Below are 14745 nucleotides of genomic sequence, written 5' to 3' on the forward strand. Positions count from 1 at the left end.
AAATGACGATTTGGAACGCGGCTGCCGGCGAGTGTACCAGCGGAGGGGGACAGGTTTTGTCGACTTCCGCGTATCCCCCAGAGACGCTGTCATTTTAGTTCCCGTAACCGTCACACGCGGCTGCAGATCGGCAAATAATTAGTTTCCTTTTTTTCTCGTGATTACGCGGCGGAATAGCAGTTTTCCAGATGAAGGTGGCGCGTTTTTTCTCACTTGTGCCTAAATAAACAATATAAAAAATACAAACTGCAAATCCTTTCGACGTTAAAATCGTTGCACTATACCGCTTTAAAATGAATGAATCACCTACAGCGGATGAATGGTAAACCTCCATCTTGTGAACCAGCTTGATACTGTGAAGTCGAGCAACCTGGAACTTTTTTTTATCATTTTCACGATGTCTTTAATAATCTGCGGCGCATAAAATGATCTCGTAGCCTGAAACTACAGATAAGGTGTACACCATTAGCATGGGCAAGGTGTTAGTAGCAATTAACCCGCGCAACTTAGCGCTAACATCGGACCTTCAGCCCAAAGTGGCACCGTATATGTACACCATTAATTGGTGGTTTCTAGAAAAGTAGGTCGTGAAAGAAACCAAAGGTAACTTTCTCGAGCTAAGTGTGCCGCGCTTTTTACGTATCTAATCATCGCTCGGGAATTGCTCAACGACCCTGGGAAAGGTATGTCCGGCGGCACCTCACGCCCTCCACTATTTCGCCAAACGCATCCGTTATAATCCTTCATCTATTTATGAGTGTGAAAATTGACTAAGAATGTTATTGTAACACCCTAAAAGTGCTGTTGGAACCCTTAGGACAAACTGGAACGCGCGCTTAGGGGTGTAAAATTATTTAGTGTATAAGAGGCTGCAGCCATGTTGTCTCGCATGGCTGTGTCATTCAAAAGACGACTCCATGGAGTGAGTACAAACCTAAAGCAATTGAATTATCACTTGAAAACGAATACGAAAAGAAGGTCAATGGATAAACGATAGCGGCCCCCAATAGACCCTTTTCGAAATTCAGTCTGGCAACTATGATCACTATCATCATCTCAGTGTGGGGCATCTGTGCCAAACTATATGAAGGCTTTCTGGAGGCTGACGAAAGAAGAAGTTGAAGATACTACGAAGCGGAGGATATGTGAGGCCTGTACGTTTGACACGTTAGCGCAGCACGACGCTCGAATTAACTATAAACCGCATGTAAGCGATTTGGCGAGCGACGAGACAAGCGACGGCGACGCGCTTCGCTGTCGCTCGGCCAGTCGCGCGACGAGGCAAACCGCTTGATAGCAACGGCAATAATAATAATAATAATAATAATTATTATTATTATTATTATAAAGAATATTATAAAGAATAAAGAAAATTATAAAGAATAAAATCTTTAATATTATAAAGATTTATTTTACAATGGTGGACTTGATCCTACAAGCCTCTGTGGCTTTGATCAGTCCTGGAACTGAAATGGCATATTTGCACCACGGAATAAAACTATTATTATTATTATTATTATTATTATTGTAATAATAATAATAATAATAATAATAATAATTGTAATAAAAATAATAATAATAATAATTTATTCAACAGGAAACCAGTAACACAATACAAATACGGGTCTGTCAAAGCCATAGGAGGCTTGTGGGACATGACGCGGCAAGTCGAGCGACGAAACACTGAGCGTTTTATACAAGAAAACCACACAACAAAACAAAAGTCAGAGGATGTAGGAAACACTGGAGCGACAGCAACGTTATACGGCTAAATTATTTAACATGCTTTTTAATGGTTTCTTCGTGCTGGCTTTGATGACGTGCTCTGGAAGGTTGTTGAATATGAAAGGCACATAATATGATCTAACTGTTTTTCCGTAACGCGTAGTACAACGAGGGGTTATAAAACGCGATGTCTGGCGAAGGTTCCTGTGGCCTACGAAAGGAGCCTTGAAATCGTTACTCCAGAAGTGGCGGAGTACCACACTCTGCACGAAAAGGGAAGAGAAGTTTGGCATCCGTAGAGATTCAAACACATTCACACCAGAAAAAAAATCCAGATGATACCCGACGCTCTTCAAAAGGACCCTCAAAATACGGTCAATTTTTGTTTTCCACAACTCCGAACAGTTGCCAAATAACGAGATACCGTACCTTAGTATACTGTAACCAAGGGCATGCACAACTGTTCCTTACAAAAAACGGCGTAAACACTCTGTGACTAAAAAGTAAACAGCTTCTGATACGAAGTTTACCACAAATGTACGACAGATGAGAATTCCAAGACATATCTGAATCAAATGAAATACCCAAATACTTCACCTGATCTCATATTCCAGTGGGAAACAGTCGCAGTCAGAACATCTTGAGTTGTGCAAAGTCACTGGACAATCAAGGATGACATTTTTTAGGGGATTTCTAAAACAGACTAATTTTGTTTCCGATGAGTTGATAGTGATTAAATTCTCATCAAACCAGTCCATAATTCGCAAAGCGTGATCTTGCAGAAGCCGTACAGCATGACAATAATTCAAGTCGCGTGTTACAAGTGTGGTGTCGTCTGCATACTGAAAAATACTACAACTAGTCACTCTGGCTGACATGGTGTTCACGAACAGGTTAAAAAGTAAAGGGGATAATACAGATCCCTGCGGAACACCGGCCTTTATCATCACCCGTGCGCTCTGAAAATTCCCAACAGATACAATTTGGGAACGATTCGAAAAAAAAACTTCCTAGTATGGCAAAGAAAGGTCCACGGGAGCCGATTTTGTAGAGTTTCTGAAGGAGCAATTTATGACTGACTGTATCGAAAGCCTTTGTCACGTCTAAAGAAAGGGCACATGCAAAAAGATTGTTTTCGAACGCGCTGTGAATTATGTCAGAAAATTCCTCAAGAAGCGGCTGGGAGCCCCTACCAACCACAAAGTCATATTGACTTCGGGAGATAATATCAGAGTCATCGATGAAACTAGTCATCACAGTGAAAAGATGTTTTTCTAGTATCTCGGCAATACATGGCAGGATCGAGATGGGACGACAGCATTCATATTTATCTGGCGAACCTCCCTTAAACAGCGGCTTAACAATCGCCATCTTTAGGTCGTCAGGAATAACACCGGAAGCTAGAAATTCATTTATCATGCACAGTAGACCCTGTTTAACAGCGGCGAAGTTTCGACATAGATCACAAACACGGATTGAATCCGCACCAGGGGCTTTGTTCCTCTTTATATTGAATAAGATGGACCGCAACGTGCATAAGTTGAGAGGCGGTAAAAACGCCGAAGCAGATACCGTGGAATCGTCAATTAAACTGTTCGATGCAACCCTTTGGCATCTGGCAGTACCCGAAGACGCCGCAAAGAACGCATTGAAATCGTTCACTACTGACTGCAGGTCTAATCCGAAATGCCTTTGTAGGGAATGAATAGGTCCGTGTGGTGCGCAGCCTCTGAATTCATTAATAAGCCCCCAAGTTTGCCGTGGGTTAGACTTAGTCTCATAGAATTTCCTTTGAAAATACCGCCGTTTAGTAGACCTTATAAGTGCATTGACCCGGTTTCTTGCGCACATAAATTCGTCTCGCAATACTAAGTTATTCGGCGCCCGGCGGAGACGCGTGCTGAAAAGCGCCAATACGGCGATGTTTGTCCGAGGTTTTCAGCGTACACAATTTGTTTGGCTGATCAACCTGATTGCTGACGTGTGTACACGCTCCGTTTGATATAGCGATCTAATATCTAGATTGCGGCGTCTCAATCGAGACGAGAGTGATCAACGGAAGACGAGCTGAGGAGGGCAAGTTTCCATGGATGGTAAGTCGAAGCATGTCTTTTCGTTCGGGCGAAAAAGGCCGAATCTTTCGCCGGATGATAATTTTATTGTCCGCGTTTTCACCCCGACAGCCTTGCGCCTGTTGTACGAGGGCGCGTTTACACTTGCGGATCAGAGAATGGGACAGGTGATGAAGGGAGGCGGCTGATTGGTCCGGCAAGCGGGTGACTTCCACCGTACTGTCAGCTTAGGGAGGTGCCGTGTAACGCGCTTTGGGGCCAGGTGTCGTGTTTGGGTACCGCGGATGTAGCACAGTGAAAAGGCAGGTAGCTTTCGAATGAAAGGATGTATGAAATAGTCCGCTATGTTTTCAAATTTTCGTACCACCAAACAAACTTTTGACTGTGTCTTTTTTTTTTTTTTCTTTTTTGCCAACTAAACGAATGGTTATTAGTGAAATTCGAATCTAAATTCATTTATCCCAGCCCAAGATTTATTTCTTGGCCCTTTTAAGCTCTAATCAATTATTTCCACCCTCGCTTATAGAACATACTATACCAGGGGTGGCCAAGCTGCGGCTCGCGAGCCGCTTGCTAAAGTGCGGCTCGCGGCTCCCTCCCCTCCCCTCCCCCCCCCCCCCCCCCCCCCCCAAAAAAAAAAGAAACAAAAATAGAAAACAGGAATGGAACGCGTTTTAAATGGAAAGACAGGTTGCGGTTTGGTAGTCCTGTGCTACTGCTACGTTTCGTAAAATTGGACTGCATTTGACTCGGATAGATTGAAAGTAGTTCGAGCTTCGCTTATTACTCTAAACAAAAGTTTGCCCCCCCCCCTCCCCCCTCCCCCCCCTCCCCCCTCCCTCCCCCCCCCCCCCCCCCCCCCGCGGCTCTTGGAGGTTTCGTGGTGTTGTTTGCGGCTCTTAGGCCGGGTCAGCCTGGCCACCCCTGTACTATACCCTCGATATGTTAACAGACTTCTCCGGAAAAGGTTCTGAATTTCTACATCACAATCAAGCTCACGCCTTAGTACATACAAATCCGATGTTTGTTTGTTTTTACACGTAAAGGCCAGGCTCAACGTTCACTTTGACTCCCAATCAGAACCATCCACGTGCGGAGGAACCATCCTCACCCGCAGACACATCTTGACCGCTGCACACTGTGTCGTCAGGTATGTGCCCCTTCATAAGGGATTTCCGTTGAAGGCGATGTACAGCAATTTCATGCGATGTCGTAACCTTAGTTTTGTATCGAGACACGAGTCCCGATGAACATGTTTAATTTACCTGCTCTTATATATACGTTCTTGTCCCAAAAAGCTTGCCAGAAAAACAGTAACATCGACCGACAGAGCCTGTTCATATTGTCTAATTGTCGAAACGCCCGAATACAAGTCTGGCCGTCTGTTCATAGCTTTTCTTTGCATCACACCGTGATGTCGTGGTACATGTGACGCCACGACTCGACGCTATGACGTCATGTGACCACGTAGTGACGTCAGGTCTTTCGACGTCACGGCGTCATGTCGTGGTGTCCATTTCCCCAATACATCGAGCGGAAAAATTTCCGCTAAATTTTTCTGCTAATTCTAGCAGAAATATTGACATCATACGGTCTGATAGCAACGTTATTAGATTACCTCAGTTGTAGAACTTCCGCGGAGGGGGTTACCCCCCCCCCCCCCCCCCCCCTCTTTCCTCACTCACTTCAGCCCGCCTACCATCGTTTGAAGCGCCATCTAGATTTTTGTTTCAAAACTGTGTGGTTCTCGGACCAGAGCCTCTGCCATGGAGCATGGAGTACGGTGGAACACCATTTAAACGCTGTGCTTCGTAACGTGTGTACTCCATAGAATCCACTGCAGTTAACATCGCAGTCGTACGGCGCGTCGAAAAACGGGAGGCGAAGCATGGGGGCAGAAGGAAGTATACTGCTCGTGCAAGCAGCGTCTTTGAGCGGTTCCGTAACAGTGCTAATCTAATAAGGTTGCCTGGCAACTGTTGTCGAGTGACCTGACGCCAGAATGTCAAGTCGCGGTGTGACGTGATACCATGACGCCACGTGACGTCACATCGCGTGACGTCCCGGTGTCAAATTAAGGTGTCACTTGAAGCCATGACGCAACGTAATGTCAGATCCCGTGACATCATTTTCCCAATGAATTTAGCGAGAAAATTAATACGCGTTGACTCCCTCCGACGGATTTTTTAATGTATTTTAAACAAATTTAAACAAATCACGTTTAAATAATGCATTCTATGCATTATTTAAAAGGGAAGATAAAAGTCGCTGGTATTTTTTTTTTAAGGTGTTTGCTGTGGTATACTAGACTTGAAGCAATTACACTTTAATTATACGAACATTTAGTCCTTAAATTCTAACCTCTTTTCAACTTTTTTTTTTTTTTCTTTTTTTACAGCGGGGGAAGATTGCACCCGAAGATAGTAGCTACGTACGGCGCCGTCCACTCGGCGTCGCAACAGGCGCTAACTACCAACATCAAATCAGTGGCCTACCATCCGCAGTTCAGCGAGAAGACATTCTTCAACGACATCGCCATCTTGAAGACGGCCGAAGAGATCCAACTGAGCGCGGTGGTCCGACCGATCTGCATCAACCTGGACCCAGCCGACTGGACGGGGAAAGAGGTCACCGTGGCCGGATGGGGCATACAAAAACCAGGTGAGTGCCCTTACCTCACAACGTGCTCCCACTCGAACAAAGGTCACTCGGCAATAGACCTTGGTGCCTCGATGTGTCTGTGCTTGTCTTACAAAAAGCGTCGAATGGTCAGGGATCCACTCACAATGACGTCCTATGTGAGATCGAGAAAAAAAATAGGGTGTGTGATGTTTATAAAGCCTAGAATTTAAGGCTGGTTCACACCGCCCCATTTTCTTACGTGAAGTTACGTTACGAAATATTACGTTGAAGTCGCCGGGACCTCTGTGGTTCATATATTAAGCGAGGCTACCAGCACAAGGAGAAAGCATGACACGCGACATTCGAGACACGAATGTTTCGGTGACTTATGCGTAACGTAACTTAACATAAGGAAATGGGGCAGTGTGAATGAGCCTTTAGTCTGCTTCAACGGCGACTTGTCTCCCTGCTGTAGATGAGAAGTTTAGCCAGTGTTATACAACCGCTAGCCAGGGGGTCTTTAGCGTGCATCACGCAGTAGTGATGCACGACCGCACGCCGGTACGATGCTCATCTAGATCGAAACGAGCAGAGGTGAATTGAACCTGCAGGATCCCTAAGGATCTCTGCAGGGTTCCTGCAGCCCGAGCTTTCGCTCCGCGTGCTCCGAGCTGATGTGCGCTAGCCCGCTCGGCTACCGATCCCCCGTGGGATCGAAACCACCCGCCTGACAACGGTCGAGCGTGGCTCATGGATTGGACACGAGAACTCTGTGAGCTCTCGACTACGGCTTGTAACAATCAATGCCTCGGCGGATACTCGGGTTGTGGTTCGTGTCCAACCACTACGGCTTGTAACAATCAATTCCTCGGCGGATACTCGGGTTGTGGTTCGTGTCCAACCACTGCGATGATGAAAATAGTCGAACTCTAACAACGCCTGGAGCTCAGCACGCATTTTTTACTTTGCCGACCCCAGCGCGTGGCTATGATTAACGTTGGCGGCATATATGATAGGCGCCAGGCCACGTGGCCGCTTCTTCTGGCTCCGAAGGGGATGAACGGTCCTCATATTTATTGAATTTATTTGCCGACCGCCATTGCTTAGAAATTAAAACTAAGGCGAGTTTATTCGGTTATTAGAGAGTTTTAGAATAGCGCACGCTAAGCCTTGCGTACGCAAAGAATAACGTCGTCGCCATTGCGCATGCGCTGAACGCTAACCACGTTTTGCGCTTTGCGTGCACTATTTTAGCGTACGCTATTTTTCGGAAATTGCGTGCGTACGCAAAGCTTGACGCCTAAAAATACGAAAAGAAAATTGAAGTGTAATTCCTTTAAGACTTGGGAAAAAGCAACCAGTAACGTAACTACGTTACCTGTTACTGTTATGAAAAAGTAACGACTACGTTACCACGTTACTGAAAAAAGTAACGCGTTCCTGCTAACGCCGTTACTTGTATCGTGTTACCGCCAAGACTGCAGAACGGGAAAAGCATTACCGCTTGTCATGCCTTGTGGTCATGAGGGGAGGAAAAATATACCTTGACTCGAAGACGCTGTGTGTATTTAATCAATTAACAAATACACTTCAGCAGCTGAGCCAAAGTCTGCTGATTCCGCCGACAGTGCGGAAACCGGCTCGAAGTAATCGTAGGCCTCGAGAGACTTGTACGGCTGCACCGTGTCGGCCGTCAACTGGCTTGGCGGAAAAACTAAATAAAGGACGACGTGAGACGTCGACGTCGGTGGCAGCAACTTTGCGTCGGAACTGCACCAGGTATTGTTCGCGGCGTACGGATCGTCTAAGGCAACGCCGTCCACGCACAGTTTGTCTCGATACTGCTGCCGTTCAGGCTCGGGAAGCGACCTCAAATAGTGGGGCATAACATACGACATACGTTGGCAGAAAGTACGGCGCACAAATAAAGCTAGAAGCGTCTCTACAACGTCAACAACGAGCGCACGCCATAGAACGTAATGGCGAAAACATGGAGAGCCTGGCCGCTTTTGCCCACATAGCTACTGCGCATCCGCGGCCTTCCGGCCGTGTTGGTAAACGCCAATAGCGATTTTCTTGCCGCGAATAAATTAGTGTCACTAAGCTCATGATCCGATATGGCCCTTCGAAAAGGGCGCAAGACACGAGTGTGGACCCTGTTTTATGCAGAGATGAAGCCCTCCGAGAAGCTCCGCTACACGAAGTTGACGGTGCTATCCCAAGCAGAGTGCAAAACGAAGTTGAAGCTCTACAACTTTGACGAAAACACCATGATCTGTGCCTTCCAGGAGGACACGGACGCTTGCAAGGTAACAATAATAACGAATGTCTTTATTGTTCAACAAAAAACAATGTTAGTGGAGACAAAGGGAAGAAAAATTTAAACACCTTTACTAGCCCCAATCTTCTAGTCTGGCTTGCTAGTGAATGCGGCAATCTCTCCTGGAAGTTCAAATATTCGCAAGAAGAATTTTGAAGTCACGTGTCCGGCTACACTTTAAGAAAAAAGCAAAACGAAAAACTTGAACTCAAAGGGGGGGGGGGGGGGGGGGTGCTACCCGGTTAGCACACGCATGTTTTAAAATCAATGTTCGCCAAACAAAAAAAGATTCGCCCAATATTTATCCTGCAATAATTTTTTTCATTTGGAGGGCGAAGGGGACGATGATAATAGCGTTTGTACCCAACTGCACTTCGCTGGACCTCGGCGAAAATTTAGTTTGAGACGTGCCTGTCCTAACCAGGTAGAAAAAAAACTTTTTTTTTTTTCTAGGTTCACTGTTTTTTGTGTTTTTTTAAGGGATACCGCAACGAAATTCTAGCGCCTATTTTATTGTCTAAATGTCAACCACGTTTTGGCCACACCAGAGACACACCGATTTTTTGCTTGAAAAGACACCAAAACATTATTTAAAACTAATAAATACCATATGTCGTTACGTCAAACTCCCCGTAAAAGTAGCGCCGCTACGCAAAAGTACGGCGGCAAGCTGCGCGCGCGCGAGCCCTGTCGAACTCGGCTGAACCGGATTTTCCTTCTCTCCGGTGCCTATTCAAATCCTGAGGGGAGGGAGGAGAAGGCATCTCAAACGGCCAGGTTGTAAAGCGTTGACGCTACCAAGTGGCGAAGCTCACAACGACGCCAGCCTCCCGACAGCCTTGCCAGAAAAGGAAAACATGACGTCACGAGCGCGCTGGAAAAGAGCCATAGGTGGCTCTGGCTGGAAGCGCCGGACCTCCCAAGACGCATCCCGCTCTCCGACGGCCGCTTTTCGAGCGCTCGCGGGAATCGGTCGTTTGGAACGAAAAATATAGCCACCCGTTCAAAATGCAAACGTGCAATTGTAATTAGCAGATTTCATTGACCGTATGCAACTTATTTCTGAACGTGCAAGGTATATTTCAATTTTCATTCTCGAAGGATTAACCTCCTGGTTGGTCCCGAAGGACAAGTCTTATTAAAGCTTGAATCATAAAAAAAATAAGAAAATCAGACCATCGAAGTACGTGATTCGTCAGGTTATCGCAATCAATCACTTTTACGACTCCAGAAAAAACTGACGGCACCTAGCGGGACGTAACAGGTCCTTTCATGATTTCTGCTCGTCTCTCGTAGCTTTTGTAATTACACGTTGTCGACGGTCGGCGCGATGAAACATTGTCCCGGTGACTCTGTCGTTTGAGTGTGTTGCTCAGGTAGCTCTGAACGCAACCTATACAACAGCGTGAACCAGACATTGTGCGTTTATCAACGTTTATCAGCACCCCAGGACAGTAGGCAGTGCTTCCATTGCTTCCCCCAAAGACAAGTCTCTGCAAGCTTGCTTACGCTAACAAATCGCCGCTGGTTTGAAAACGAGTGAATAAAATTCGGTGCAAACCATTTTGAGTCCAATGCATGCCTGCCGACACCAGAGCGTAAAGCGCCGTTCACACTCTTGCGACTGAGTAAGACTGAGAGATACCAGACAGGTTTTTATGCCTTTTGCGACTTCTTAGGACCGGATGCGTGGCAGCAGAGCTGGTCCTAAGAGATCGCAAGAGGCTTAAAAACGGGTCTGATCTCTCTCGGTGGTACTCGGTTGTAAGAGTGTGAACGGCGCTTTATGCGTTGAGCTAGCACATAGCAAGCACGAGCTGTTTTAGACCGCCATATTCGCTCGATACTGGTCACCTGTCTGGCAACCCCTATAGGTTTCTGGATGTGCGAATCGTATACTAGCCCGTTTCATTTTGAGCACTTTCCGCAACGAAATAAAATTGTTATATCAGCATCAATGTGTTTTTTTTTTTTTGTTTTTTTTTTTAGAGCGCAGCTTTTAGGCGCCCGTTTCCGGCTTGATCGGCTTCGCCGTCGCCGTAACCGCGCGGTGCATTATGGGAAATGTCCCATAATGCAAAGCGCGGGACTCGTGACGTCACGAGGGACCCGCGCGGTACATCATGGGACATTTCCTATGATGCAAAGTGCGGGGAGGAGGAGAACGAGGGGAGGATAGGAGGGGGGAAGAGGAGAAGGTAAGAGGGGTGGATGAGGGATGAGGAGGAGGAGAGAAGGTTGAAGGATGAGGAGAGGAGGAGGTGAAGGAGGAGGAGGGAGAGGGGAGGAGGAGTAGAAGGGATGAGGAGGGGTATACTTTCCCCTCAGAACCTTTCCCTCCTTTACCTCCTCAAGAGCTGCGCTCTAATTCGGCGTTACAGAGAGCTATAAACTGCTTTCATTTCTTTTACTAGAATTCTATGAGTGTGTAGCGCACCATCCTGCTCAGAATAAGTGGTTTTCCCCTTAGTAGACAGCCACGCTGCAGCAAAGTGAGATACGCAGAAGGGCGGCGGCGTTTGTACTCTGCTTCACTTCGAGTGCAAGTGAAGCAGACTCCACAAGAGCAAACTCGGCGCTTACGACGTCCGTGCCAAGCATGAGAGCTCGTGCAGTGCAAGCGCCGTTCAGGGACTGGTGTTCGTGCTTTTAACTTCAGCTTCACTCACATATACCATTCGAGTTTCATTCTGTGCCGATTGTACATAAGGTGAAACAAACCGGCACGGGGGCCGCTTCTCCACTAGCAAAATTGCACGGTGAGAAGCGCACTCAATGGAGCTGACTCAGACTTGCACACAAAAACGGATCACGAACAATGCAGAGTCACCAGCACTGCAAGTAGTTCAATATGAGAATGCAATCGAATAAAGCATTTTTCAAATCGATAATCAAAACCGTTTAAAACAATTGCACATATTACGGTATGCTACCTGGGACATGAGCTTAGTTTCAGTATTGAGAAAGTGAAATTAGGTTTCGCCACAATGCTGCTGCAAATTTCTTCCATTTTAGTGAACTGTAGCAATGAAGCAGTTTAAACCCAAAAGTCACATCATCGTTTATTTTTAAGTTTTTTTTTTGTTTTTGTTTTTTTTTACTTAGAAAAGAAGATAGCAGAAATAATGCAACAGGCGTGTTTCCCACCCCCTGCATCAACTTCCTCGCGTGCGGAGTGTAGACGAAACATTCCTCCTCTTTCCATTTCGAAGAAAAAGGAAACAAAGTAGTTATGAAAATCGCTGCTACCCCTTCGCGTGCTGTCTGCACTCGCACTTTAAATCAATGACGATTTGTTTATGCACTTGACTTTTATACAATCGAGTGCTGACCCAAATGAAAAAATCACAAAAAAAAAAAAGAAACACTTTCTTTTTTCAGGGCGATTCGGGCTCCGGATTGACGCACAGCAATGGCCGCCAGGTCACCCAGATTGCGATAGTGTCGCACGGCGTGGGATGTGCCGAGGGACTTCCGGGAGTTTACACTTCCGTACACAAGTTCAAGGAGTGGATACGGTCGACCGTCGAGGGGGACAAGGGCTTCAAAGATTTGTCAAACTAACAGAGCAAAACGTAAAGCTTAGCCGACGTCTGCAGAGAAATAAACAGCGCAGTTGTTTTCCACCAACGTTTCAAAAGGATGTCTTAAAGGGTGAAAAGGGACACAACTAATTTAAGACTGGTTCACATATTTGTGTTTGACTCAGCCAATACCGTGCGTGTTGCAACGGCTTGCGAATGCTTACGCCAGGAGGACACACTGGAACAATTTATTAGGTGACCCTAGAACACTTTAAATCTATTGTGATATCCCGTCATCGCCCACCCCACTTTTCGGGCGAATATCGATTTCCAAAAAAAACACCGAGTGATCGCCCACCCACACAAATACCCCAACGCGGACTCGAACATTCACCCTACCCGAATGACGTGGCCGCGTAGTGATGCGAAACTATCGATAGACTATCGATACTATTGACAGTTTTTTCAAAACTATCGATATTGTCGAGGAACTATCGACAGTCGACTATCGATAGTACTATCGATAGTTTTTCGATACATTTTCGATAGTCGACTACGATAGTACTATCGATAGTTTTTCGATAGTCGACTATCGATAGTACTATCGATAGTTTTTCGATACTCGACTATCGATAGTACTATCGATAGTACTATCAATAGTTTTTCGATAGTGGACAATCGATAGTACTATCGATAGTTTTTCGATAGTCGACTATCGATAGTACTATCAATATTTTTCGATAGTGGACAATCGATAGTACTATCGATAGTTTTTCGATAGTCGACTATCGATAGTTTTTCGATAGTGGACAATCGATAGTACTATCGACACTTTTTCGATAGTCGACTACGATAGTACTATCAATAGTTTTTCGATAGCGGTCAATCGATAGTACTATCAATAGTTTTTCGATAGTCGACTATCGATAGTACTATCGATAGTTTTTCGATAGTGGACAATCGATAGTACTATCGATACTTTTTCGATAGTCGACTACGATAGTACTATCAATAGTTTTTCGATAGTGGACAATCGATAGTACTACCGATAGTTTTTCGATAGTCGACTATCGATAGTACTATCGATAGTTTCTCGATAGCGGACAATCGATAGTACTATCGATACTTTTTCGATAGTCGACTACGATAGTACTATCAATAGTTTTTCGATAGTCGACAATCGATAGTACTATCGATAGTTTTTCGATAGTCGACTATCGATAGTACTATCAATAGTTTTTCGATAGTGGACAATCGATAGTACTATCGATAGTTTTTCGATAGTCGACTATCGATAGTACTATCGATAGCTTTTCGATAGTGGACAATCGATAGTACTATCGATAGTTTTTCGATAGTCGACTACGATAGTACTATCAATAGTTTTTCGATAGCGGACAATCGATAGTACTATCGATAGTTTTTCGCTAGTCGACTATCGATAGTACTATCGATAGTTTTTCGATAGTCGACTATCGATAGTACTATCAATAGTTTTTCGATAGTGGACAATCGATAGTACTATCAATAGTTTTTCGATAGTCGACTATCGATAGTACTATCGATAGTTTTTCGATAGTGGACAATCGATAGTACTATCGATAGTTTTTCGATAGTCGACTATCGATAGTACTATCGATAGTTTTTCGATAGTCGACTATCGATAGTACTATCAATAGTTTTTCGACAGTGGACAATCGATAGTACTATCGATAGTTTTTCGATAGTCGACTATCGATAGTACTATCAATAGTTTTTCGATAGTGGACAATCGATAGTACTATCGATAGTTTTTCGATAGTCGACTATCGATAGTACTATCGATAGCTTTTCGATAGTGGACAATCGATAGTACTATCGAGTTTTTCGATAGTCGACTACGATAGTACTATCAAAAGTTTTTCGATAGTGGACAATCGATAGTACTATCGATAGTTTTTCGATAGTCGACTATCGATAGTACTGTCGATAGTTTTTCGATAGTCGACTATCGATAGTACTATCAATAGTTTTTCGATAGTGGACAATCGATAGTACTATCGATAGTTTTTCGATAGTCGACTATCGAGAGTGCTATCGATAGTTTTTCGATAGTGGACAATCGATAGTACTATCGATAGTTTTTCGATAGTCGACTATCGATAGTACTATCGATAGTTTTTCGATAGTCGACTATCGATAGTACTATCAATAGTTTTTCGATAGTGGACAATCGATAGTACTATCGATAGTTTTTCGATAGTCGACTATCGATAGTACTATCAATAGTTTTTCGATAATGGACAATCAATAGTACTATCGATAGTTTTTCGATAGTCAACTATCGATAGTACTATCGATAGTTTTTCGATAGTCGACTATCGATAGTACTATCAATAGTTTTTCGATAGTGGACAATCGATAGTACTATCGATAGTTTTTCGATAGTCGACTATCGATAGTACTATCGATAGTTTTTCGATAGTGGACAATCGATAGTACT

The 14745-nt window shown here is 44.7% G+C and overlaps 1 protein-coding gene across 1 annotated transcript; it reads left to right on the forward strand.

Annotated features, from left to right (window-relative positions):
* The first annotated feature begins 470 nt into the window (after positions 1-470).
* Positions 471-12303, forward strand: LOC120839897 (vitamin K-dependent protein C-like). Its single transcript, XM_040210293.1, has 4 exons — positions 471-580; positions 6196-6458; positions 8553-8728; positions 12121-12303. The coding sequence occupies exons 1-4, from the start codon at positions 471-473 to the stop codon at positions 12301-12303; spliced, it is 732 nt and encodes a 243-aa protein (XP_040066227.1).
* Positions 12304-14745: the final 2442 nt, after the last annotated feature.

The sequence above is a fragment of the Ixodes scapularis genome, unplaced genomic scaffold (assembly GCF_016920785.2).
Source record: "Ixodes scapularis isolate PalLabHiFi unplaced genomic scaffold, ASM1692078v2 PGA_scaffold4__175_contigs__length_147842914, whole genome shotgun sequence".
NCBI lineage: Eukaryota > Metazoa > Arthropoda > Arachnida > Ixodida > Ixodidae > Ixodes > Ixodes scapularis.

What these genes read in the sequence shown, in the direction of transcription:
- LOC120839897 (XM_040210293.1), top strand. Translation starts at nt 471, where the DNA reads ATGGGCAAGGTGTTAGTAGCAATTAACCCGCGCAACTTAGCGCTAACA. An exon ending in AATTGGTGGTTTCTAGAAAA is followed by an intron (nt 581 to 6,195) that starts GTAGGTCGTGAA and finishes CTTTTTTTACAG; the next exon opens with CGGGGGAAGATTGCACCCGA. An exon ending in ATGGGGCATACAAAAACCAG is followed by an intron (nt 6,459 to 8,552) that starts GTGAGTGCCCTT and finishes CCCTTCGAAAAG; the next exon opens with GGCGCAAGACACGAGTGTGG.